Below are 27,872 nucleotides of genomic sequence, written 5' to 3'. Positions count from 1 at the left end.
AAGAAGGGCGATGAGAGGGCAGATACGCTTGTGAACAACAGGTACAACTGTCGTGGTCGTTTTTCTCAAAGTTGCCGTAATGCCACGTACATTTCCTTATATCAGTACAAAAGTCTTCTGTTACAAACTTCTATTCGGTCAAATAAGCCTCACGTAATTCAACACTTACTCGTGTACCTCGATACAAACAGGGCATAGTTTACGCGGACAGATTTTTGGGCGGAGTAAATGCTCTCGCTTCGCCTCTTCCTCTCTGACTAAACTGTTCCTGTGAGTCACATGACAGCTAGCGAACCTCCTGACTCCTTTCTGTCGATTGTTTTCTTACTCGGATATTATTGCTAAAGGAAGATGGCTGCGGAGATGGAACCGCCACCACTGGGAGATGCAGGACAGACTGACTTCAGGGAAATAGAAGATGGAGAAGGCTTTTTTGTCAGTACTGTCACTACACTAGAGGTAAGAGTGATCCGAGGCCGAGAATTGAAAGCAACTAGGGGCTTGATGCTCATTGATACAGTACTAGACGACAAGTAAGTCAGGCGACCTTCCGTTGTTGTGAGCTAGATGCTGCTAGGCTTATGACACGGTTGTGCTTCGGGTGTTAGTTTCTTTAAATGAAAATCATGCAACAAAGTAGCCACTACAGTTTATTATAATCATGAATGATAATCTGTAGCCAGCTCACTATCCTGATGATGGCCAATAACGCATACTGGGAGGGGGTTTGTTCTTGAGATTCAGCCGTGCGTCAGAAAAACGCAGAACGTCTGCGCTGTTTACTGGTTTCCGGGTTTTCAATAGATCAGGGGATAATCACATGTGTGGTACAATTTTAATATCATATTATTTGTTTAAAATGGGATAAACCAACAATGGGACACTCATTGGAGTTCTACAAACATTAGCTTGGTCTTTAGCCGAATTTGTTCCTGTGCAATTTATATTTGATATTTTAGTTATTTAACAGGCGGTCTTATGCTCTTAGTTGTAAAATGCTAAAAGCCTAATATTCTACAAACGTTTAGAAATATCTCTTTGGAATATCACCAATTATGGGAGAGTGCACGAGCCCAATCCTAGAAGTTGACTCTCCTGAAATGTAGACCATAATCTCTCCGTCAGTCATACATTTCCCTTGTGAGCTGTGAATTTACAGGTGTAAGTCAGGTGTGTGTTTATTGCATAGATGGTCCTTGGAAATGTCCAATAAACAACTGAAAAATGATGAGCATACATGTTAACTAAGTGGACCTCTTTCTGCACTTTTAAGTGGAGTGGGACTAAGGTTAAGAGTAGTCTCCATTGACCGCTGCCTCACCCCCCCACACAATTCTTCTTATTATTGTTATTATTATTATTATTATTTTATTTTTTATTAATGTTCTAATGTTCTGTCATATCTTTTCTACTATCAAGGAAGTGGTAGGTTTTTGCCCCAACTTAGTTTTCTTAACTTTTACTTTTCAAAAGCAAAAAATGTTGATTGAATGTGAAGCCTGAAGGCCCATCAGATAAGACACTTACAGCTTCATTGTGCAACATGATCTGGATGTGTGCAGCAAAAGTTCAACATTCACCTTTTGCTACCCTTTCCGTCAAGCCATCTACGTGTGCCATTTGATGCATATGTTTGATAAATCCAACCTATGCACTACACAGAATGCACCGCAACTGCCTCTGCAACGCAATGCTGCAAGGCAAACGCAGCATTCCATTGGAAATGAATGTACTTCTGGTGTACCAAAACGCAATGACACTGTAGGTGTGATCGAGGCCTCATTAACATGTTACACCTACAGCGTCATTCCGTGAATGTCGAACTTTTGCTACACACATCCAGATCATGCTACATACCATTTTGCGCAAACACGCTGTAAGTGTGATCGAGGCATACGGCTTTGCTGCTGCTGTTTTTTTGCCTGTGGTGGACTTTAATTTTGAACTCAGCAGCAAACAAACATTGATGCCAAGGAGAGTTTCCTGATTTCTCTTATCCTGTGCTGAGTAGTAGGTGGAGGAAACCTCCCATTATCAGTCCCACTTCCGCTCCTTTCTCCTTAGCTCAGCTTTTATTTACGCACACTCTAAAGTGTTCTTGAATTGTGACGGTGTCTTTTACTTTTAGTTTTGTACACCAACTGAAAATAACATTTTTGCACCTTTTTAAATTCATTTAAAACAATATATTCCTGCCCATTATGATTCCTCCTTTTTACAGTATGGCTGCTCATATCCTATTTCATTGGAACCTGACATGTGTTTTTTTTTGTGTTTACTTTCCAATAAAATAATGTTGTCATCTGAGGACGTGATGATGCAACAGTTTCAGTTTTTGTACTTGGTTCCTGTAGGCCCATATGCTAGTTTGTTTCCAACATGTCACATAATAGGCCTATACTGAAATTAATTGGTTTTTAAGTTAACATTGGTTTAACCTTTTATCTAGGCCTATGTTCCCCTAATAAGATTAGTCTTAACTGATCAGATTTCTTTTGGTCTTTGGGCTTCTGTTATTTTTATTACGTTTGTGCTTTTCTGCAGTCTCCAGAACCCTCATCTCCAGATCCACCCAGCATGCCTGCAGAAGGCATCAGCACAAATGGACCTAAGCAAGAAGACATTTCATTGGATGATGACCCAGAGGATCTGTTTGCAGGTATTCCCATCACCTCTGATTAAATGCCTCTCCTCGGTTAACTCTATTATTTAAGGGATAGTTAACCTAAATTACAAAATGTCCTATTGGTTTCCTTACCCTTTAAGCCGGGGGGTAGGCAACCCTGTTCCTGGAGTGCCGCAGGATTTTGTTCCAGCTAGGCACCACACCTGACCAACTGAGCTAATTGAGCAGTTCAATAATTGCCTAAATTCAACACACCTGGTCTTCAAAAACTGTAGCACTCCAGGACCAGGGATCCCTACCCCTGCTGTAAGCAGTCTATGGAAGACACCAATCTATTATTTTTGGTTTTGTTTACCTGCCCACTGTCTTAAAATGCTAACTTTTTTTGCACTTATGGCGCAAAACCAATCCAAGTGGATATCCCCTAGGGGTCATTCCATTTGATTTTAATCACTTTTTGACCGCAGCCCTTTTGATTTGAATGAAACTTTTTATACATATTTGTCCATGGTATAAATGCAAATGCAAAATAGCTATGCACAAGGACTACTTTTAACAATTTACACAGAACATTTACAAAAACAGATTTACTTGAACAGTGCAGCTGCAAAGCATGGTAACAGAATGATGGCACCAACAGCACAAACTGTCATTCTGTTACCAAGCTTTGCATCTGCACTGTTCCTCAAGTGTTTTTGTTACATTTCCTGTGCGAGTTGTTAAAAGTAGTCTTTGTAAATTGCAGTGGTCTGAAGTAGAGGTCGACCGATTAATTGGTACGGACGATTAACTAGGACCGATTTCAAGTTTTCATAACATTCGGAAATCTGTATTTTTAGGCGCCGATTTAAAAAATAATAATAATTTAAAAAATGTTTTAAAGAAAAAAAATATATATATATCTATTTTTTTTTTAAATATATATTTTATTTAACTAGGCAAGTCAGTTAAGAACACATTCTTATTTTCAAAGACCGCCTAGGAACTGTGGGTTAACTGCCTCGTTCAGGGGCAGAACGACAGATTTTCACCTTGTCAGCTCGGGGGATCCAATCTTGCTACCTTACCGTTAACTCGTCCAACGCAATAACTACCTGCCTCTCTCTCGTTGCTCTCCACAAGGAGACTGCCTGTTACACGAATGCAGTAACCCAAGGTAAGTTGCTAGCTAGCATTAAACTTATCTTATAAAAAACAATCAATCCATAATCACTAGTTAACTACACATGGTTGATGATATTACTAGATATTATCTAGCGTGTCCTGCATTGCATATAATCTGACTGAGCATACAAGTCTCTAAGTATCTGGCTGAGCGGTGGTAGACAGAAGCAGGCGCGTAAACATTAATTCAAACAGCACTTTTGTGCGTTTTGCCAGCAGCTCTTCGTTGTGCGTCAAGCATTGCGCTGTTTATGACTTCAAGCTGGCTGGTGTAACCGAAGGCTGGTGTAACCGAAGTGAAATGGCTAGCTAGTTAGCGTGCGCTAATAGCGTTTCAACTGTCACTCAGTCTTCTAGTAGTTGTTCCCCTTGCTCTGCATGGGTAACGCTGCTTCGATGGTGGCTGTTGTCGTTGTGTTGCTTGTTCGAGCCCAGGGAGGAGCGAGGAGAGGGACGTAAGCTATACTGTTACACTGGCAATACTAAAGTGCCTGTAAGAACATCCAATAGTCAAAGGTTAATGAAATACAAATGGTATAGAGAGAAATAGTCCTATAATAACTACAACCTAAAACTTCTTACCTGGGAATATTGAAGACTCATGTTAAAAGGAACCACCAGCTTTCATATGTTCTCATGTTCTGAGCAAGGAACTGAAATGTTAGCTTTTTTACATAGCACATATTGCACTTTTACTTTCTTCTCCAACACTTTGTTTTTGCATTATTTAAACCAAATTGAACATGTTTCACTATTTACTTGAGGCTAAATTGATTTTATTGATGTATTATATTAAGTTAAAATAAGTGGTCATTCAGTATTGTTGTAATTGTCATTATTATTATTACAAATAAATAAATAAAAATCGTCCGATTAATCGGTATCGGCTTTTTGGGCCTCCAATAATCGATATCGGCGTTGAAAAAAATCATAATCGGCCGACCTCTAGTCTGAAGTAGGGCTGTGGCGTTCGTGACATTTTCTCAGCCGGTGATTGTCATGCAAATAACTGCCAGTCTCACGGTGATTGGCTTTCATTAACATAAACACATTTAGCGTCTCCTGGCTTCCACACATAGCCTTTACAAGCCTCTGATGCAGGCCTTTGGAACATGTACTTTTGAAAAAGTCCAATTAATCCTTGTAATATAACCTACACCATCTCAATAAAGCCATTATTTATTTTAGACAGGTCCAAAGAATTATGATATGAAGAAAATGTATTCTATTTCAGATTAACAGAATAGCATACTCTGAGTTGTCCTTATGTTAGGCCCTGATCTGGCTATGCTAGTTCATTTAGCAGACAAGATTTGCTTAGAATTCCATGGTGTTATTTTATAGTATGAAGAATACAATTAAACATTGCTGAATAACACAGGCTCTCTATTAGCAAAAGCTCTAGGCTATGTCAATCTACTGTCCCCCATAGTACAAAAGTTGACCTATTCTGTGCTATAAATATTTCCAACATAGTCTGGAACCGTTGTGGGATGCGATAGATCCCAAATTAATACAATCACTAGCGTCAAAAAACATGTTTTAAGCAATGAGGCTGATGCAACAGATGAGAACGTTAAGCATAAAATGTTGATAAACTGTTAGGCTATTTGTTTACATAAGCGCAGCGCATATGTTCCATTAGCAGGAAAACACCATTCTCAAAAGTGACCACAAATGAGATTATGCATTTAATGCTTTTATTATAAAGGTGCATTTTTATGTTGAAAATTATCTTTCCCAAACTTTAAACTCACGCGCTGTGCATGAATGGCAGTTAGGCTCTACACCCATTGTAAAGCGAATTAATGTGCTTCATTTGAAGTAATTTGGCCACTTTAGTTGTGATACAAACCTTAGCAAGTTTGGTAGGTTACTAATGACAATCAGCAGCATCAGAGCTTGGAGAAGCATAATTACCGTGACTAAACGGTAATGTTGTATTTGACTGCCATCATGACTCGTGACCGCCGGTGTGGCGGTAATACGGTCACCGTAACAGCCCTAGTCTGAAGTAGGGCTGGGCGATATATCGAATTAATTTTATTAATTCAAATTTGTTTTTGTGCAATACTCCAAATGCAATACTCCAAATCTTTCAAATCAATTTTTTTTTTGTATTTAATGTTTTTATGAGAGTTTCTGTCCTCTTGTTCTCATGTTGTCTTTTTGGTCTAGTTCGCTCCTTCTGTGCTGTGCATCTTCCCATTTACACCAGAGATCTCTATATAATGACGAGATGCTCATGTCTCCGCCCTAACAATGGGAGTCGTTGTGAGAGAGAGCTTTCCACTTTGTGCAGATAAGGGGTATACAATTTAAAATAAATTGGAAATATAGTTTATTTATTTATTCTCCTATCATGATGGAACGGTCTCCAACCCTATACCCTAGACACCCAACTGAGCAACCCATACACTAAGGAGTATTAGAGGAGTATTAAGGAGTTTTATGTGCCTGAAATGTATTGAATTTTTTTTTATTTCACCTTTATTTTTGGTCCCATTTGAGACCAAGGCCTCTTTTTCAAGGGATCCCTGAATTAACACAATTTATCAAATGTACATCATTCAAGCATACAGTGTAATAAAAGCATACAGTGCAATTTAAGGTATTTTTCACACAGTTTTGAGCTACAGTTCAAATCCGAGTTTGACTATTTGTTGTTACATTTGTATTTTTCTTCAGGGGCGGCAGGGTAACCTAGTGGTTAGAGCGTTGGACTAGTAACCGGAAGGTTGCAAGTTCAAACCCCCGAGCTAACAAGGTACAAATCTGTCATTCTGCCCCTGAACAGGCAGTTAACCCACTGTTCCTAGGCCGTCATTGAAAATAAGAATTTGTTCTTAACTGACTTGCCTGGTTAAATAAAGGTTAAATATAAAAAAATTGGTCTGGTTGGTTTCTCATTGTCAAATGAACAAAATTCCGAAACAAAACCATGTGTCCATGCAAGTCATTGGTTTAATGGACAAAGATACTCAAGTTAAATCCATTTATTGATTGTCATGAAGCATCACTTGTCTTCCAACAACATGCAGGAGTAAATAGTTCAATCGCTGCTCTAACTGCGACGTGAATAGGACTATAGCCTATATCAGTAGCCTGTATCCCCGGTATAGCACATTCTTCTAATCTAATCACATTCTTCTCTAATCTGCATCGGATGAGTTCATAAATGTGCTGGTACCTACAGAATATTTCAGAGATCTAAGGTTATAAAAAAGTTATAATGCTGCACAACCAATAATAATGTGCAACTCTGGTTATTTTCGTGTGTTTGGTCCGGTCTGCGTTCGGGCCGAGACCACCCTTTTTGAACAAACCACAGTGCGTTGTTTAGTGTGCTCCCAAGTGCAGATGGTGTTCACACCAGTCCAAACGAAACAAACTAAGGGTGTGTGAAAGCCCCCTAAGAAAGAAACACGCTGGCCTGATTTTGACCAAACTTGGGTGAAAGATGCGTCTTGCCATAGAGGACCGGCATTTACACTGATTGGCCCAAGGGGGGTGCTATAGTAATCAACTGAATTTTGAACAAGCATATCTGTCCTGTTAGATGCCTGTCCTGTTAGAGCTACAGTCATGAAATGTTGTACGAATATGCAGCCCCTCATGAGCAATGTGTCCTATAAGGACCTATAAGCTCCGCCCATTAGAATTTCAGCAAATTAGACTTTGTCTCCCACCAAACTTTGAACAAACATTTCTCCTGCCCATGTTTGAGCTACAGTCATGTAATTTTGTACATACTTTTGTATATATAGTGTATGTGGACACCCCTTCAAATGAGTAGATTCGGCTATTTCAGCACACCCATTGCTGTTTGGTGTATAAAATCACAAAAGTCTGTCCATAATAAAGCACTACTCTGCATTCTTAACACTATCAGGCCCTGGTTTTGTCGCACCTGGACTACTGTTCAGTCGTTTGGTCAGGTGCCACAAAGAAGGACTTAGGAAAATTACAATTGGCTCAGAACAGGGCGGCACGGCTGGCCTTGTAAAAAAAATATATATATATATATATGATATCTCAACCGTCAAGGATAGTCATGGTAAGGTATGCAAAATGGGTAAACACTTGAGCTTCTCTATCTCCTAAATGTTTTTGCATTCAGGTCCAAAAAGTTTCTTTCTACCATGGGCAAATGGGTACAGTTGAACTCGGAAGTTTACATACCTTTAGGTTGGAGTCATTGAAATTCGTATTTCAACCACTCCACAAATTTCTTGTTAACAAACTATAGTTTTGGCAAGTCGGTTAGGACATCTACTTTGTGCATCACACAAGTAATTTTTCAAACAATTGTTTACAGACAGATTATTTCACTTATAATTCACTGCATCACAATTCCAGTGGGTCAGAAGTTTACATACACTAAGTTGACTGTGCCTTTAAACAGCTTGGAACATTCCAGAAAATGATGTCATGGCATTAGAAGCTTCTGATAGGCTAATTGACATCATTTGAGTCAATTGGAGGTGTACCTGCGGCTGTATTTCAAGGCCTACCTTCAAACTCAGTGCCTCTTTGCTTGACATCATGGGAAAATCAACAGAAATCAGCCAAGACCTCAGAAAAAAAAATGGTAGACCTCAACAAGGCTGGTTCATCCTTGGGCGGAATTTCCAAATGCCTGAAGGTACCACGCTTATCTGTACAAACAATAGTACATTATTATAAACACCATGGAATCACACAGCCATTATACCGCTCAGGAAGGAGACGCGTTCTGTTTCCTAGAGATTAACGTACTTTGGTGCGAAAAGTGCAAATCAATCCCAGAACAACAGCAAAGGACCTTGTGAAGATGCTGGAGGAAACGGGTAAAAAATTATCTATATCCACAGTAAAACGAGTCCTATATCGACATAACCTGAAAGGCCACTCAGAAAGGAAGAAGCCACTGCTCCAAAACCGCCATAAAAAAGCCAGACTACGGTTTGCAACTGCACATGGGGACAAAGATCATACTTTTTGGAGAAATGTTCTCTGGTCTGATGAAACAAAAATAGAACTGTTTGGCCATAATGACCATTGTTACGTTTGGAGGAAAAAGGGGGAGGCTTGCAAGCCGAAGAACACCATCCCAACCATGAAGCACAGAGGTGGCAGCATCCTGTTGTGTGGGTGTTTTGCTGCAGGAGGGACTGGTGCACTTCACAAAATAGATGGCATCATGAGGGAGGATATATTGAAGCAACATCTCAAGACATCAGTTAAAGCTTGGTCACAAATGGGTCTTCGAATTGGACAATGTCGCCAAGCATACTTCCAAATTTGAGGCAAAATGGCTTAAGGACAACAAAGTCTAGGTATTAGAGTGGCTATCACAAAGCCCTGACCTCAATCCCATAGAAAATGTGTGGGCAGAGCTGAAAAAGCATGTGCGAGCAAGGAGCCCTACAAACCTGATTCAGTTACACCAGCTCTGTCAGGAGGAATGGGCCAAAATTAACCCAACTTATTGTGGGAAGCTTGTGGAAGGCTACATGAAACGTTTGACCCAAGTTAAACAATTTAAAGGCAATGCTACCAAATACTAATTGACTGTATGTAAACTTCTGACCCACTGGGAATGTGATGAAATAAATAAAAGCTGAAATAAATCATTCTCTCTACTATTATTCTGACATTTCACATTCTTAAAATAAAGTGGTGACCCTAACTGACCTAAGACAGGGAATTTTTATGAGGATTAAATGTCAGGAATTGTGAAGAACTGAGTTTAAATATATTTGGCTAAGGTGTATGTAAACTTCTGACTTCAACTGTCCTTTTAAGTTTTGTTCAAATAAGGTGTGTGGTCAAAAAGTGATTGGTGTCAAATGGAATATAGCAATTTTTCACATTTCATGTCCAAATCATCCCAAAGTGTAAAATTCATTGTTTAGCTCAAAGTTATTGTAAGATGTTTTGGACTTGAAACAAGACAAATGCAAATTATAATTTGGGTGAACTATCCCTTTTTAAAAATAAACCGTTTAACTCTGAAGCGTTTGTATTACGCGCTTCAAAGGTTAAACCGTAGCACTACGTGAATACCATAATTCTCCAAGTGTTTCCCTTTCCATTTGGAGTCATCACTTGTATTTTGTTTCTCCAGTGTAATGTTTTGTTTGTATCATTCTCTATTCTTTGTCTGTATTTCAGAAGCAACAGAGGAGGTTTCTCTGGATAGTCCAGAGAGGGAGCCCATCCTGTCAGACGGTCCATCTCCGGCCATCACCCCAGTCACCCCCACAGCTATGCTCACCCCCAGGATGGGCCTGGGCACTGCCGAGATGTTTGAGAGATCCCTGGATGAGGTAAGTAGTTGGGTTAAGTTGGCCCTAGATTCTGATCTTGGGCCAGTTTTGGATTTTCCCAAATAATGGTTAAGGTTCATATTGGGGGAGGAGATGCTGATCCTAGATCTGTACCTTGGGGAAACTTCACCATGGAGCATTCTCATAACACAAAGGGCAAGGTGGACTTTTAATACCACAAATGTTAGCCTCCAAAGCATTGGTAGTATAAAAGGTTTACTGCAAGGAGAGGTTGAGAGTGCAACTTTCATAATATATTTTTTTCCTTTTAGATTGAAGAGGACGATAGTGGTGACACCTTTGACATGCATATAGCAGTGTCCGATCCAGAAAAAGTTGGTACGTTTAATACCGTGTTAATGTATTCATATATTAAAGTGATACTTTGGGATTTTGGCAATGAAGCCCTTTGTCTATTTCCCCAGAGTCAGATGAACTCATGGATACCATTGTTATGTCTCTGTGTTCAGTCTGAAGGAAGTAAGAGGTGGTTTTGTGAGCCAATCCTAACTAGCGTTAGCTCAGTGACTGGAAGACAATGCTTTTTTTGTTTTTGTTATTAATGAAAAATAAAACGGCAACTTCATTATATAAGTATTCACTCCCCTGAGTCAATACAATCTTTTTTGGTAAGTCTCTGAGAGCGTTTGCATACCTGGATTGTGCAATATTTGCCCATTTTATTATTTTCTTAACTCTTCAAGCTCTGTCAAGTTGGTTGTTCATAAACATTCATTTTCAAGTCTTGCCAAATATTTCCAAGTACATTTAAGTCAAACTGTAACAAGGCTACTCAGGAACATGAACTCTCTTCTTGGTAAGCATCTGCTGTATAGATTTTAGGTTATTGTCCTGCTGAAAAGGAATGAATGAATTTGTCTCCCAGTGTCTGGTGGAAAGCAGACTGCACCAGATTTCCTCCAGTCCTTGCCGATGAAAAGCATTTCCACAACATGATGCAGCAACCACTACGCTTGGAAATATAGAGAGTGGTACTCAATGATGTGTTGTATTTTCCCAGAATACAACATTTAGGACATTTACTGCCTTTTTGCAAACAGAGTGCATGTTTTGGAGTATTTTTTTTCTCTCTACAGGGTTTCCTTTTCACTCTGTCATTTAGGTTAGTATTCTGAAGTAAATAAAATGTTGTTGATCCATCCTCAGTTTTCTCCCATCACAGCCATTAAACACCGTAACTGTTTTAAAATCACCATTGGCCTCCCTGAGCGGTTTCCTTCCTCTGTGGCAACTCTGTTAGGAGGGACGCCTGTGTCTTTATAGAGACTGGGTGTATTGATACACCAAGTAAAGCCAAATTAATACATTTACCTTGCTCAAAGGGATATTCCTTGTCTGCTCTTTCTATTTTTACCCTGCCAATCAGTGCACTTCTTTGCGGGGCATTGGAAAAGCTCCCTCGTCTTTGTGATTTGAATCTGTTCTTGAAATGCACTACTCAATTGAGTGACCTTACAGATAATTGTAAGTGTGGGGTACAGAGAGGGGGCAGTCATAAATAAATCATGTTAACCCCTATTATTGCACACCGAGTGAGTCAATGCAACATTATGTGACTTGTTAAGCAAATGTTGACTCCTGTGTTTATTTAGGCTTGCCATAACAAAGGAGGTGAAGACATTATTATTATTATTATTATTATTATTATTATTATTATTAATTTATATAATTTTCTTTTCATGTTGATGCCGCATTTTGTGTAGGTCCGTGAGGGGGGAAAACAATTAAATCCACTTCAATCCCATTTTGTAACGCAACAAAATCCAAGGGGATGAATACTTTGTATTATTCTCTCAAGTAGAAAATGAGCGACAATGCTGTTGTATCGAGGAGAGAATAGTTAAACCAATGCCGTGACTTTGGTTTACGCTAATATTTATGTTTCTTCTTTAAGGGGATGGAATGAATGCTTACATGGGATACAAAGTAACTACAAAGGTAAGGAAAATATCTTCATATTCTACTTCTTTTTTTTTTTTCACTTGGGACAAGTTCAGAGTAGGGTTGCAAAATTCTGGTAACTTTCCCCAAAAAGTTATCAGGGAAGGTTACCGTTGAAGTTGATATTAAGATTATACACATGTACTGCACATTCGTATCCACACTTTCAGTGGGGTATACTATATGTTAGGGCAGAAGGCAACAAATAGATTGACAGTGTTAATAGGCATGGTTTTAGTGCCCATATTTGATATCACTGTAGTTATTATTTGTAAACTGTATCATGAGGTGACTCAAGACAACAAAGTGATTCCCTTTTTTTTTAGTACCTGTACAATAAGTATATTTGTTAAGTTTTTATTATTCGATGAATGGGTCTATTCTTTTAAATATGTTTTTGGACAGATTTGGCTCATTAATCTAAATGGTCTGAATAATGATGATCCAAGCTTCTTTGAAAATAAATATAATAATTTATCAAACCTACAAGCAATACAAGACTCTATTGTTATGGTGGGAGATTATAATAGAGTTTTAAATACCTCAGTGGGCCGTAAAGGAAATCACACTACAAACTACAAACTATCACCCTTATGCTCTTATGGAAATCACGAATATCGTGGATATATTGGAACTAGTGGATATATGGAGGCTGAAATATCCTGACCTGGTGAGATATACATGGAGGAGGATTAATCAAGCTTGTCGTCTTTCTTATGTCATTCTCGCTGGCACCCCCAAAAAAATTTAAGGGTTTTGATAGGAGACAGAATGAGATCGGACAGTCAAATAATTGGCATATATATATATATATATTACTCTTACAGAATTTCCATATGGGCACAGATTTTACAAGTGTAACCAAAACCTATTGCATGAAAATGTTTTTTTAACCAGCACAGAAGAATTGATAACTGACTTTTTCCCCACATAAAAATATGCAGTGCCTTCGGAAAGTATTCAGACCCTTGAACTTTTCCATATTTTGTTAAGTTACAGCCTTACTCTAAAACAGATTTTTTTTAAATACTCCACAATCTACACACAATACCCCATAATGACGAAGTGAAAACAGGTTTTTAGAAATTTTTGCAAATCTTTTTTTTGTGTTTTTTTTTTTTACAGAAATACCTTATCTACATAAATATTCAGACCCTTTGCTATGAGACTCGAAATGCATCCTGTTTCCATTGATCATCCTTGAGATGTTTCTGCAACTTGATTGGAGTCCACCTGTGGTAAATTCAATTGATTGGATTTGGAAAGGCACACACCTGTCTATATAAGGTCCCACAGTTGACAGTGCATGTCAGAGCAAAAACCAAGCCATGAGGTCGAAGGAATTGTCCGTAGAGTTCTGAGACATGATTGTGTCACGGCACAGATCTGGGGAAGGGTACCAAAACATTTCTGCAGCATTGAAGGTCCCCAAGAACACAGTGGCCTCCATCATTCTTAAATGGAAGAAGTTTGGAACCACTAAGACTCTTGATTGAGCTGGCCGCCCAGTAAACTGAGCAATCTGGGAAGAAGGGACTTGGTCAGGGAGGTGACCATGGTCACTCTGTCAGAGCTCTGGAGATCCTCTGTGGAGGTGAGAGAATCTTCCAGAAGGACAACCATCTCTGCAGCATGCCACCAATCAGGCCTTTATGGTAGTGGCCAGACGGAAGCCATTCCTCAGTAAAATACACATGACAGCCCACTAGGAGTTTGCCAGAAGGCACCTAAAGACTCTGACCATGAGAAACAAGATTATCTGGTCTGATGAAGCCAAGATTGAACTCTTTGGCCTGAATGCCAAGCGTCACGTCTGGAGGAAACGTGGCACCATCCCTACGGTGAAGCATGGTGGTGGCAGCATCATGCTGTGGGGATGTTTTTCAGCAGCAGGGACTGGGAAACTAGTCAGGATTGAGGCAAAGATAAACAGAGAAAAGTACAGAGAGATCTTTGATGAAAACCTGCTCCAGAGTGCTCAGGACCTCAGACTGAGGCAAAGGTTCACCTTCCAACAGGAGAACGACCCTAAGCACACAGCCAAGACAACTGTAGTGGCTTCAGGACAAGTCTCTGAATGTCCTTGAGTGACTCAGCCAGAGCCTGGACTTGAACCCGATCAAACATCACTGGAGTGACCTGAAAATAGTTGTGCAGCAATGCTCCCCATCCAACCTGACAGCTTGAGAGGATCTGCAGAGAACAATGGGGCAAACTCCCCAAATACAGGTGTGCCAGGCTTGTAGCGTCATGCCCAAAAAGACTTGATGCTGTAATCGCTGCCAAAGGTGCTTCAACGAAGTACTGAGATAAGAGTCTGAATACTTATGTAACTGTAATATTTCCGTTTTTTATTTATTTTATAAATGTGCAAAAATGTCTAAACCTGTTTTTGCTTTGTCATTATAGGGAATTGTGTGTGTGGGTGTAGGGGGGGGAAAACTATTTAATCCATTTTAGAATAAGGCTGTAACGTGACAAAAGTGAATGGGTCTGAATACTTTCCGAATGCACTGTACATAATAAGTTGTATTATTTGTGATAAGTTTAAAAAGAAAAATGACGTTTTCCACTCTTGCCTTGTCAATGTCTTCTTCCTCCTTCATCTAGACCTCTATGACCATTTTCAGCAAGAATGAAACCACTGTAAGGAGGAGGTTTAGTGACTTTCTAGGCTTGCACAGCAAACTAGCCTCCAGGTACCTGCATATAGGATACATAGTCCCTCCCGCTCCAGAGAAAAGCATTGTGGGTGAGTGAAATCTGCATGAATGTGAATTGAATTGAATACGGTATTATTATTATTATTATTATTATTATTATTATTGTTGCATTAGCTAGTTTAGTCATGTATGTCATGAATTGTGGTAGCAAAACAGCAGAGCTGATATTTCCTACAGTAGTGTGTAAAGAGGGCAGTCATTTTGCCTGGGCAACGTTGTTCATCTACAGGAATGACTGTGTGTAAACATTTGTATATGTCTTCATCTACAGGAATGACTAAGGTCAAAGTTGGGAAAGAGGATTTGTCTTCTGCAGAATTTGTCGAGAAGAGAAGATCAGCCTTAGAAAGGTATCTATGAACATACAAGAAACCCTTCTCAAAATCAGTAGTTTTTCAGTACTTCAGACCTACTGCAAACATGTAACCATTCCATCAAATCATTATTCTGCTGTTTCATTTGTTTTGGCGATCTTTACGACATACATCCACGCCTGTCCTCCAACAGTGAATGATCCTCGCCACGCAGCTCATTTAATGCCCTACTTGTCAGACGAGACAGCTCTCATGTCTTACACAAAACGTTTACGTGAAAAGCCCCTTCAGTCTAAAGAGCATTCTTGTTCTGGTCTTTTGTGGCTTGAAAGGTTAACCTAGAAATATTAGGTAAATAATTATCACAGCGCTCCAGGGATTCGAGGCTGTCAACACGTGAATGGGGGAGGGTTTCCTCCCGAGCTTCACACCGTATCCTCTGGACAGAGCTGTCCAACATTTTCGGTGTTCAGCCCGAGGATGACTACTGCTGCCCCATCCCTGGTTTTAGCCCATTCTGATGAATCGAATAACAATTTACGTTAAGTGAGGCCCTGACATTTCTCTGCCCTTTTTATCATCTGCCCATTGACTGACATGAAGGTCAGTGTTTACAAGTGGACAGGGTGTCCGATTTATACACCTCACTGTTAAAGAACTGAATCCTGATGGCCAAAACAATTAATTTTAATTGTAACATAAGGTATTTTAATATATATGCATTCAAATAACTTACTTCAAGTTAATTGTTTTGGCCATCAGGATTAGGTTCTTTAACAGTGAGGTGTACAAAGCTGACACCCTGCCCACTTGTAAACGCTGACCTTCATGTCAGTCAATGGGCAGATGATAAAATGCTGTTTTGCTATACAGTTGATGTCGGAACACTTAGGTTTGAGTCATTTAAAACTCATTTTCAACCACTCCACAAATTTCTTGTTAACAAACTAGTTTTGGCAAGTCGGTTAGGACATCTACTTTGTGCATGACACAAGTCATTTTTCAAACTATTGTTTACAGACAGATTATTTCACTTATAATTCACTGCATCACAATTCCAGTGGGTCAGAAGTTTACATACACTAAGTTGACTGTGCCTTTAAACAGACTGGAACATTCAAGAAAATGATGTCATGTCAATTAGCCTATCAAAAGCATCTAAAGCCATCATTTGAGTCAATTGGAGGTGTACCTGTGGATGTATTTCAAGGCCTACCTTCAAACGCAGTACCTCTTTGCTTGACATCATGGGAAAATCAAAATAAATCAGCCAAGATCTCAGAAAAAAAATGGTAGACCTCCACAAGTCGGGGTCATCCTTGGGAGCAATTTCCAAATGCCTGAAGGTACCACGTTCATCTGTACAAAAACATAGTACGCAAGTATTAACATCATGGGACCACACAGCCGTCATCCTGCTCAGGAAGGAGATATGTTCTGTCTCCTAGAGATGAACGTACTGTGGTGCGAAAAGGGCAAATCAATCCCAGAACAACAGCAAAGGACCTTGTGAAGATGCTGGAGGAAACGGGTACAAAAGTATCTATATCCACAGTAAAACGAGTCCTATATCAACATAATCTAAAAAGGCCTCTCAGCAAGGAAGAAGCTACTGCTCCAAAACCGCCATAAAGCCAAACTACGGTTTGAAACTGCACATGGGGACAAAGATTGTGCTTTTTTGGATAAATGTTCTCTGGTCTCATGAAACAAAAATAGAACTGTTTGTCCAAAATGACCATTATGTTAGGAGTAAAAAGGGGGGGGGGGTTACCAAAGCCAATTTGAATTGGATGACAATTTTGAGTGATAGTTCCATATTGCAATATTATTTTGGATGCTATTATATCGATATTTTGTCTCCACATTTTGTCTCCACATACCGATTTTTGGTGTTGCTAGGTACCGTTAGTTAACATTAGTCTGCTGTACCTGCGCCAAAACTCTGGTGTTTTTTATCCTATAGATCCTATAGCTTGTTCTCCATCTTCCTTTTTTAAATGGTGAGCCATGTTTTAAGCACAAGGATCAAAACTAATTTTCTCATGTGCTTTTGTCTCTCTGTAGCAGAAATATAGAGAGCAATCTGTTTGGAACATCAAATTGCAATACATATAGAATTGTGAAAATCAAAATACATACTGTATTGGCACCTAAGTACATTTACATTCATGTAGTTTAGCAGTCCCTCTTATCCAGAGCGACGTAATGTAGTGAGTGCATACATCTTTGTATTTTTTTCATACTGGTCTCCCTTGGGAAATGAATCCACAACCCTGGTGTTGCAAGCACCATGCTCTACCAACTGAGCCACACAGGACCAAGTATCGTGATATGGTATTGTGAGGTCCCTGGCAAATCCTAGCCCAACTGTATTTAATATTTTTTCATTAATTGTTACCTCTGCACTGAGCATGGTAATGATTTATCTACACAATGTAACCTTTTCTTTTATGCTCAATAGGTATCTGATGAGAACAGTGAAACATCCCATCCTGCTGAAGGATCCGGATGTCATGATGTTCCTGGAGAGTTCAGAGGTAGCGTTTAATCTCAATCTGTGTACGACACCCAATTGAGAATGAATTTTTTTTGTTATTTTGTGGTGATATTTTTCCCCTATTTCACTATCCTTTAATAAAGCCAACTTCTGGAAATAGTTTGGGATAAGCTCAAGAACATATGTGACCTTTGTTTTGAAAATGGCCAGTGTCACAGCAACATGTTCCAATGAAATTACTGTATTAATCCAGATGTAATGAAATGCCACTGTAGAAAAGAAGGATAAATGGCTGAAAGCAATTGAAAGCTATTTTTGCCCATTGTTCCTCTGAGAGTTTTCCCAGTAAATGGATTAAATTAGATTCTAACAACATTGAAATGTATGGGAGTGGAGAAAACACCACACAGCTCCTGGCGCGGGGCTCCCTCTGGGATTGGGTCGGAGCCCTAGCCTGTTAACCGGTTTGTTTGCACTTATTTGTCATTTTATCCCAGCTGCCGAGAGCGGTTAGCACCCAGGCGCTGAGTGGGGCCGGAATATTGAGGATGGTAAACAAAGCTGCCGACGCTGTCAACAAAATGACAATCAAGATGAATGAATCGGATGCGGTAAGGGCTGATTTTTGGACTTGAATAATGAGACGAATTAATGAGGCTTTCCACTTGAATTCTAAGATTGTGTGAGTGAAAAGAAGTAGAGGCACAAGCCAGGTGCTGCTCGGGGGGTGGTCCTTTCCTTCCTTACTGGGAAAAGCTATATTATTTTTATTTTCCACTTCATTGCAATTTATTAACTGCCTTTATTTTTGATACACTTGTCATTCAAATGTAAACTGTTAAAAGCGTTTTTGGCATTGGATAGCTTGTGGATATGGGGCCTGTCTTACACCGTCAATGTGTTGAATGTAAACCTAGCATCTCGCACAGGGTGACTCAGTATGTAAAAATAATTTCAAATGTAATGTGTTAATTTATTTATTAATCAATAATTGCAAATGTTTTGAAAACATACATAGTTACTATCATTACTTATTCATACTATTATAATTTAATTCTGTGGAGAAACTGTATTATGTTTCAGCTTGATTTTATTTCTGTGAGTGTCAACAGTGGTTTGAGGAGAAGCACCAGCAGTTTGAGAACCTCGACTTGCAACTCAGAAAACTGCATGCTAGTGTGGAGTGTCTGGTCTGCCACCGGAAAGGTAATCCTCCCATGAGTCCTGACCCTGAGACCCAGTTTAGAGACATACTCTAGACATGTAAGGCCACATTCTGCTCTTTTAAATGCACAAGCAGTGCGTTAAATATCTGCAACTCTGCAATTACTCCAAAACTTGATTGCACCGCATGTAGTGCTTTTTCACAAACTGCCAGTAAAATTCTTCCTATAATGTATATTTAATATACTACAGTTGAAGTCGGAAGTTTACATACACCTTAGCCAACTTAATTTTAACTCCGTTTTTCACAATTCCTGACATTTAATCCTCATAACAATTCTGTGTCTTAGGTCAGTTAGGATCACCATTTTATTTAAAGAATGTGACATGTCAGAATAATAGCAGAGAGTGATTTATTTCAGCTTTTATTTCTTTCATCACATTCCCAGTGGGTCAGAAGTTTACATACACTCAATTAGTATTTGGTAGCACAGCCTTAAAATTGTTTAACTTGGTTCAAACGTTTCATGTATCCTTCCACAAGCTTCCCACAATAAGTTGGGTGAATTTTGGCCCATTCCTCCTGACAGAGCTGGTGTAACTGAGTCAGGTTTGTAGGCCTCCTTGCTCGAACACGCTTTTTCAGTTCTGCCCACAAATGTTCTATAGGATTGAGGTCAGGGCTTTGTGATCGCCACTCCAATACCTTGACTTTTGTTGTCCTTAAGCCATTTTGCCACAACTTTGGAAGTATGCTTGGGGTCATTGTCCATTTGGAAGACCCATTTGTGACCAAGCTTTAACTTCCTGACTCATGTCTTGAGATGTTGCTTCAATATATCCACATAATTTTCCCTCCTCATGAAGCCATCTATTTTGTGAAGTGCACCAGTCCCTCCTACAGCAAAGCACCCCCACAACATGATGCTGCCACCCCTGTGCTTCACGGTTGAGATGGTGTTCTTCGGATTGCAAGCCTCCCCCTTCCTCCTCCAAACGTAACGATGGTCATTATGGCCACACACTTCTGACCAGTGGACATTTTCCCAAAAAGTATGATCTTTGCCCCCATGTGCAGTTGCAAACCGTAGTTTGGCTTTTTTATGGCGGTTTTGGAGCAGTGTCTTCTTCCTTGCTGAGCGGCCTTTCAGGTTATGTCAATATAGGACTCATTTTACTGTGGATATAGATACTATTGTTTGTACAGATTAATGTGGTACCTTCAGGCGTTTGGCAATTGCTCCCAAGGATGAACCAGACTTGTGGAGGTCTACAATTTTTTTCTGAGGTCTTGGCTAATTTATTCAGATTTTCCTATGATGTCAAGCAAAGAGGCACTGAGTTTGAAGGTAGGCCTTGAAATACATCCACAGGTATAACTCCAATTGATGATGATGTCAATTAGCCTATCCGAAGCTTCTAAAGCCATGACATCATTTTCTGGAATTTTCCAAGCTGTTTAAAGGCACAGTCAACTTAGTGTATGTAAACTTCTGACCCACTGGAATTGTGATACAGTGAAATAATCTGTCTGTAAACAATTGTTGGGAAAATTACTTGTGTAACGCACAAAGTAGATGTCCTAACTGACTTGCCAAAACTATAGTTTGTTAACAAGACATTTGTGGAGTGGTTGAATAACAAGTTTTAATGACTTCAACCTAAGTGTATGTAAACTTCTGACTTCAACTGTATATATCATGTGCTGTCTAATTCTGGACAATATCTGGTGTTACAATTATCAAACGATTGCCATGTATAATACAATTCTCAATTGAACAATGTTGTTATTTTGTTAAAGGCCCAGTGCAGTCAAACACGTGATTTCCTGTTTTATATACTGTATATTTCCACACTGAGGTTAGAATGATACTGTACATGTTTGAAAGTTTGATAAACCCGTTTTAGTTTAAGAACTATTTGAAAAGATAATTTCAGTCTGTTTTGGCGGGATGAAGTTTTGGCTTGCCTGGTGGAGTTACCAGTTAATAGACCAACAAGAAAGCGCATTCCAAACCTCTCTGCCAATAACAGCTAGTTTTCCGTTTTCCTCTCCCCACTCAGACCACTCCCAGACAGTCCCTCCGATATTCTTGCTTGAGAAATTGCTCTTTGCTAAGAAGCTGTTTTTCTTTATATTTGATTGTTTTAAATTAAAACACAAATTGTTTTAAATTTAAACAATCACCGTAAGGTACTTAATTGTTAGCCAGAAATTATTTGATATTGAGATTTTAAAAAATGGCTGCATTGGACCTTTTTAATTGTCTTGCACATTATTTGTGAACCATTTAAATTGGACCACTTTTCAATTCTTCACCTATGAACCTGCTCTCTTTCTGAACAATGTCATGATCACTTTCTCTTCTCTTCTCATCTTCAGAGCTGTCGGTAAACACGGCATCCTTCGCCAAGTCGGCAGCCATGCTTGGGAACTCCGAGGACCACACAGCTCTGTCGCGGGCCCTGTCGCAGTTGGCCGAGGTGGAGGAGAAGATCGACCAGCTGCACCAGGACCAGGCTTACGCTGATTTCTACCTGTTCTCCGAGCTGCTGGGGGACTATGTACGTCTCATCACTGCAGTCAAGGTATTCACTGGAGACCTGTACCACTGTGCTGGAATAAAGCACTGGGGAACAGATATATTCTGTGTGGGCCTCACATTTCTTTATCTGTATTATTTTTTAGCCCATACTGATATTCTCAGGTTTAGGATGTGCGTATCACCTTCTTTTTTTGATCATTGGACACCTAGCACAGTCCTATGAATGTATACCCTTACCAAGGCTTCATTATCTGCAATACATTTCCAATGTTCTTTAGTTGTTGAATTTCACCTAGAGTAAAATAACTTACACACCAGCCTTCTGCTGCTATAAACCTTGTTGCAGGCCCTAATTCTGCTTTTCAACATTTTGTCTTGGCTGTTGTAATAAAGGCACATTCCCATTTCGATTCCTTTTAATGTGAGGTTAGCAGTGAACCTAAACGTATGCTTTGTCTCTTTCCGTAGGGTGTATTTGACCACCGGATGAAGACTTGGTCCAAGTGGCAGGACACCCAGCTCTTGCTGCAGAAGAAGCGTGAGGCTGAGTCCAAACTCCAGTTCGCAAACAAGCCTGACAAGCTACAGCAGGCTCAGGACGAAATCAAAGAGGTAAGCGAAAAATGCACCTCACTAACAAGCAAACAGACATTTGAATGATACGTGTGCTCAAATAGGCTGGATAGAATTGCAAGGGAGGGCAGCTATATAGTGGCAGGACACCCAGAACAAAAACATAAACGCAACATGTAAAGTGATGAGCTGAAATTAAAGATCCCAGAAATGTTCCATATGCACAAAAAGATTATTTCTCTCAAAATGTTTGCAGAAATGTGTTTACATCCCTCTTAGTGAGTATTCCTCTTTTGCCAATAATGGCATATCAAGAAGCTGATATTTTTTATAGATTCTTTTTTACCTTTATTTAACTAGGCAAGTCAGTTAAGAACAAATTATTGTTTTCAATGACGGCCTAGGAACAGTGGGTTAACTGCCTGTTCAGGGGCAGAATGACAGATTTGTACCTTGTCAGCTCGGGGGTTTGAACTTGCAACCTTCCGGTTACTAGTCCAACGCTCTAACCACTAGGCTACCCTGCTGCCCCAATTAAACCTCATGATCATTGCACAGGTGCACCTTGTGCAGTGGACAATAAAAGGCCACTCTAAAATGTGCTGTTTAGTCACACAACACAATGCCACAGATTTGTTTTGAATGAGCGTGCAATTGGCATGCTGACTACAGGAATGTCCACTAGAGCTGTTGCCAGAGAATTTAATTTCTCTACCATGTTAATTTCTCTACCATAAGCTGCCTCCAACAACCTTTTTAGAGAATATGCCAGTACATCCAACCGGCATCACAACCGCAGACCATGTGTAACCACGCCAGTCCAGGACCTCCACATCTGGCTTCTTCACCTGCGGGATCATCTGAGACCAGTCACCCAGACAGCTGTTGACACTGTGGGATTGCAAAACCGAAGAATTTCTGCACAAACTATCTCAGGGAAACTCATCTGCATGCTCATTGTCCTCACCAGGGTCTTGACCTGACTACAGTTCGGCATCGTTTCCGACTTCATTCGGCAAATGCTCACCTTTGACAAGTGTGCTCTTCACGGATGAATCCCAGTTTCAACTGTACCGGCGTCTTGTGGGCGAGCGGTTTGCTAATGTCAACTTTGTGAACAGAGTGTTACATGGTGGGGTTATGGTATGGGCAGGCATAAGCTACGGACAATGAACACAATTGCATTTTATTGATGGCAGTTTGAATGCACAGAGATACCGTGACGAGATTCTGAGGCCCATTGTCGTGCCATTCATCCGCCGTCATCACTTCATGTTTCAGCATGATAATGCTTGGCCCCATGTCGCAAGGATCTGTACACAATTCCTGGAAGCTGAAAATGTCCCAGTTCTTCCATGGCCTGCATAATCACCAGACATGTCACCCATTGAGCATGTTTGGGATGCTCTGGATCGACGTGTACGACAGCGTGTTCCAGTTCCCGCCATTATCCAGCAACTTCGCACAGCCATTGACGAGGAGTGGGACAACATTCCACAGGCCACAGTCAACAGCCTGATCAAGTCTATGCAAAGGCGATGTATCGCCCTCATGAGGCAAATGGTGGTCACACAAGATACTGACTGGTTTTCTGAGCCATGCCCCTACTTTAAAAATAAAAAAAGTTATCTGTGACCAACAGATGCATATTTGTATTCCAGTCATGTGAAATCCATAGATTAGGGCCTAATGAATTTATTTGAACTGCAACTCAGTAAAATCTTTGACGTTGTTGCATGTTGCGTTTTATATTTTTGTTCAGTGAAGTTAGTTACAAAATGTATTCAAGAAGTTTTCACGTTGACAACATTAAAATGGTATTGAGAATAGTATCTGGATGCTACTCAATCAAGCGGAGTCTAACCCAAAACATAAGCTTAATTAAATTCACCTAAAGCTTTATTTCACATTCCATTACTGACTGGAAATTCAGGTACTCTTGAAGGGGTGTTTAAATTTGAATGTAGCATGTTAACCCCAGTTGCTCTCCTTGATTTGGAATAGCAAGCTAACCTTAGTGTGTCGGTTGTTTTGGTAAAACAATTACTTGAGTTTATTTTGGCATTCATCTCTAGATCTGTTATTTGGGCATCAGGTTGGAAAAACTGGTTAAAGAGTCACAAATGATTAGCGTTAGCTTATATTGCTCATTTGAATATGATCAGTTTTGACATGCTTACAATTAGCCCATCATTACATGTTCCGCTACTCAACTTAAATGTCATTAGCTTTATGAGAACACTATTTATTTCTCTCCTTTTCCTCTCCTGCTACATCTCCTCCCTATGTGTATTGCCATCGATTCAATTGTTAAAACGCTTCTGAATTGTATGCACATACTTTACACTTTATTTTAAACATAAATAAATGTTTGCATTAAATATGAGAAACCTAAGAAGTACTTTGCTTAGGATGTTTGTAACAGACAAGGTGAAAAATCTATCTATGCCCTTGAGCAAGGCACTTAACTATAATTTGCTCCAGGGGGGGCCTGCTATTATGGCTGATCCTGTAAAACAACACATTTCACTGCATCTATCCTGTGTATGTGACAATAAAGCATATTTTTGTATTATCCATGTACTTACTAATTTACCAAATATTGAACCATACTGCCCCCTCTGGTCAATGATAAGTATTACACTAAGGACAATAAGATTCGGGGGGTGGTAGATTAATCCAGACATTTTGTCATAACGCATGCTACTGGAGATATTCACAGAGGGGTTGTTTTTTAAGTTGAATATCTCCCCTTTCTGTCTTGGGTATTGCATGCTAACCAGGGTGACTCCTGTAACGGCTACTACCCTATTAACTGTTTGCTTTGATCAGTGGAATGCCATTCCTCTATAGTTCACCTGTGTTTGGCAACAGTGGGTTCATGTTTGAATTATTTTAAGAACAAAACATTTTCAGCCTCTTTAATTTCTGCATTTTCCCTGCCATGCCTCTACCAAGGAGATTGAGGAGGTAGGACCCTGGGCTTGGCTTTTTTAAATTTACTTTTCTTCATCACTTACAGTTCCCTCCATTTCACCACTAAACTGCACCCATTGGAGTGCCTATCTAGTGTCACATGGATCATCTTTGACAAAAGACTATGTTTGGCTAGTTCATTTGAAACTTATAATGATATCAATAGACAAGTGATCACTTTGGGACTAGGGCAGGATTTCCCAAACTCTGTCCCCGGGACCCCAAGGGGTGCACGTTTGAGTTATTCCCCCCCCTGCACTACACAGCAGATTCAAATAATCAACTAATCATCAAGTTTTTTTATTTGAATCGTCTGTACTATTAGGGCAAGAAACAAAACGTGCTCCCCTTGTGGTCCCAAGGACAGAGTTTGGGAAATGCTGGACTAGGGGATGAGGATTTGACAAAGTGAGGGTTGAAAAACCTAATGAACTGAATATATAAATGGACTGTGCAAATTGGCACAGCATTGTGCACTGCTTCATGTGACTGTCTTACACTATCTATACGAACAGGACTGTTTCGTATTTGCAAGTGTAAAAATGGGCTTGTCTTAAATTCAAACTTTTTTTTACTCCAACTTAATATGCATTGCTTCACCATTAACTTGGTATTGTCAATCATCTCCGTGAATAGTGAGTTTACTTTACCCCACAACTCCTGAGAATTTGTCTATCCTCATTACTAGTAATTACTTAATACCTTTTTACATTTTTTTCCAAATGCAATTGACTAATGGATAATGTATACAGTAGTAACTGACCAGTAACAGTTAATTATGCAACAGGTTAGTGTATAAATCCAGTACACCAGTGTAGAATACATCTGTACACTTGTGTACTTGTTTTGGACCGTGGACTTTCTTAGTGGAGAGAACTTGTCATTTTGTCTTTGCAGTTGGAGGGGAAGGTCCAGCAAGGTGAAAAAGACTTTGAGCTGATTTCCAAAACCATTCGAAAAGAAGTGAGCCGATTCGAGGTATGATGAACACGATAAAACACCTTTTGTGTATTTGGTTTCGCCCCAGAATATGGGCATCATGTGGATGGGAGGGGCCTGTTAAACTAAAGTTTAGAAATAAGAGAAGTGCAAATGTTTACCCTTATTGGTAGTTTGATGTTTCCATAAACACTGAATTGTTGATTTGTGATATCAGGACAGCCCTAACTAAAATATATATTTAAAAAATTCTGCAGTATTATGATAGTTTTGATAGTGATTTATTACACCGACCGTATGTGTTCTCATCATAATGTTATTTTGTCTGACCTGTGACCATGTCTCTCTTGTTACAGAAAGAAAGAGTGAAGGACTTCAAAGTTGTCATTATTAAATACCTGGAGTCGCTTGTGCAAACACAACAGCAGGTACAGCATATCTGGGTTTGGATTCCTATTGGTAGTGTAGTGGGAGAGTAAAATGACATAACTACACACACACACACACCACTTGCACCAACTTGTAACAAATGTCATAATTTATGTTTCATTACGAAATGTATTAAAATATGTTGACAATTCAGTGATTCTTGCATGTTTTCCCAGAATTCTACATACTATCTAATTAGCATAATACTCAGAATAAAATATGCCTGAAAACATACTTTGCAATAATATTTTTTTTTTAATATACTATTTGAAAGGGAAATAAACATATGGGCCCAATACCACCTAATGTTTTGCTGTTAGATTTTTTTTTATACTGACAATAGACATTCATGAACTTCATTTTCCTAAGGATTACCTTAAAAGTCTAATGCATGGTCATGTAGCTAATTGGATTCTCGCTGTATTTTCCCTTCTGCTCCACAGCTGATAAAGTATTGGGAGGCGTTCTTACCCGAAGCCAAAGCTATCGCATAATAACTGGATGGCCTGCCTTGCCTGCGTTTTTGCCAACCATAGCACCCCTGTCTGATGATCACACATTTTCTTATGTTTACGTCCAGATCACGCCTTCAAGAGAATGCATGGAGAAACAAAATACACGTTTTGACATGCATAATAAAACCACTTAATTTTGGTGGAGAATTGCTCTGTTACCCTATGATTTCACCTGAAAGAAGCACCTGTCCCATTTCTGTTGAGAGATTAACCGCACGAGGACTGTGATAAGCCAGGGACTTCGCACTCCCTGATTGATCAAACACTACTACTCTGTCTTATTTACTACCAGTATGATTTGTGCATTTAATAATTGCCACCTAATGTGCAATGGTTGATTTCTTTTACTAGATTTTTTTGTTGTATTGTTTAATTTGAAAGCCTTTTCTTTTGACTTTACATTCCCGTGCCGCAAATGTTTGAGTACTTTAATTCTAATAAAGGAATGTATCTCGGTGTTGGTTGTGATGTTTTGAAATGGTGTTGTCGCTGTGCATATCACTTTTACTGACAGGCCTTATATTTGTACTGTACACGAAGGAGTTTTCGGTTACTACGGTGCTTCATACGCATTTCATGCGGACCACATGATAGTTTTTGAGGAGAGCTTGTTTATTTTCTTTAACAGTTCCATTCATTCTCATTCAAATATACTTTAATACACTAACACTACATGTTATTGAGACATACACTGAGTGTACAAACATTAGGAACACATCTAATGTCTTCTCATCACCGACTATCCAGGTGACTATCCAGGTGAAAGCTGTTATCCCTTACTGACGTCACCTGTTAAATCCACTTCGACCCGTGTCAATAAATTGGAGGAGATTTAAGGATTTTTAAGCCTGGAGACAATTGAGACATGGATTGTTTGTGTGTGCCATTCAGAGGGTGAATGGGCAAGACAAAACATTTTAATTGCCTTTTCAATGGGGTATGGTAATAGGCGCCAGGCACACTGGAGTGTGCTCACGCTGAACAGTTTCCCGTGTGTATCAAGAATGGTCCTCCACCCAAAGGACATCCAGGCAACTTGACACAACTGTGGGAAGGATTGGAAGTCAACATAGGCCTGTGGAATACATTTGACACCTTGTGGACTCCATGAATTGAGGCTGTTCTGGGGA

General features: G+C 39.6%; 1 protein-coding gene across 1 annotated transcript; it reads left to right on the top strand.

The window, feature by feature from the left end:
* The first annotated feature begins 1 nt into the window (after position 1).
* On the top strand, positions 2-27,199 carry snx2 (sorting nexin 2). The gene is made up of 15 exons (XM_020476522.2): positions 2-459; positions 2,545-2,659; positions 9,947-10,101; positions 10,374-10,440; positions 12,017-12,060; positions 14,674-14,815; positions 15,058-15,136; positions 17,565-17,640; positions 18,098-18,211; positions 18,713-18,806; positions 21,148-21,353; positions 21,779-21,922; positions 25,757-25,837; positions 26,155-26,226; positions 26,671-27,199. Exons 1-15 carry the CDS (start codon positions 352-354, stop codon positions 26,719-26,721), a joined length of 1,548 nt encoding a protein of 515 aa, XP_020332111.1. The 5' UTR covers positions 2-351; the 3' UTR covers positions 26,722-27,199.
* The last annotated feature ends 673 nt before the right edge of the window (positions 27,200-27,872 follow it).

The sequence above is a fragment of the Oncorhynchus kisutch genome, linkage group LG3 (genome assembly GCF_002021735.2).
Source record: "Oncorhynchus kisutch isolate 150728-3 linkage group LG3, Okis_V2, whole genome shotgun sequence".
In the NCBI taxonomy this organism is placed as follows: Eukaryota; Metazoa; Chordata; class Actinopteri; order Salmoniformes; family Salmonidae; genus Oncorhynchus; species Oncorhynchus kisutch.
Note: the sequence above shows the minus strand (reverse complement) of the source record. Positions and strands in the feature narration are given on the sequence as shown.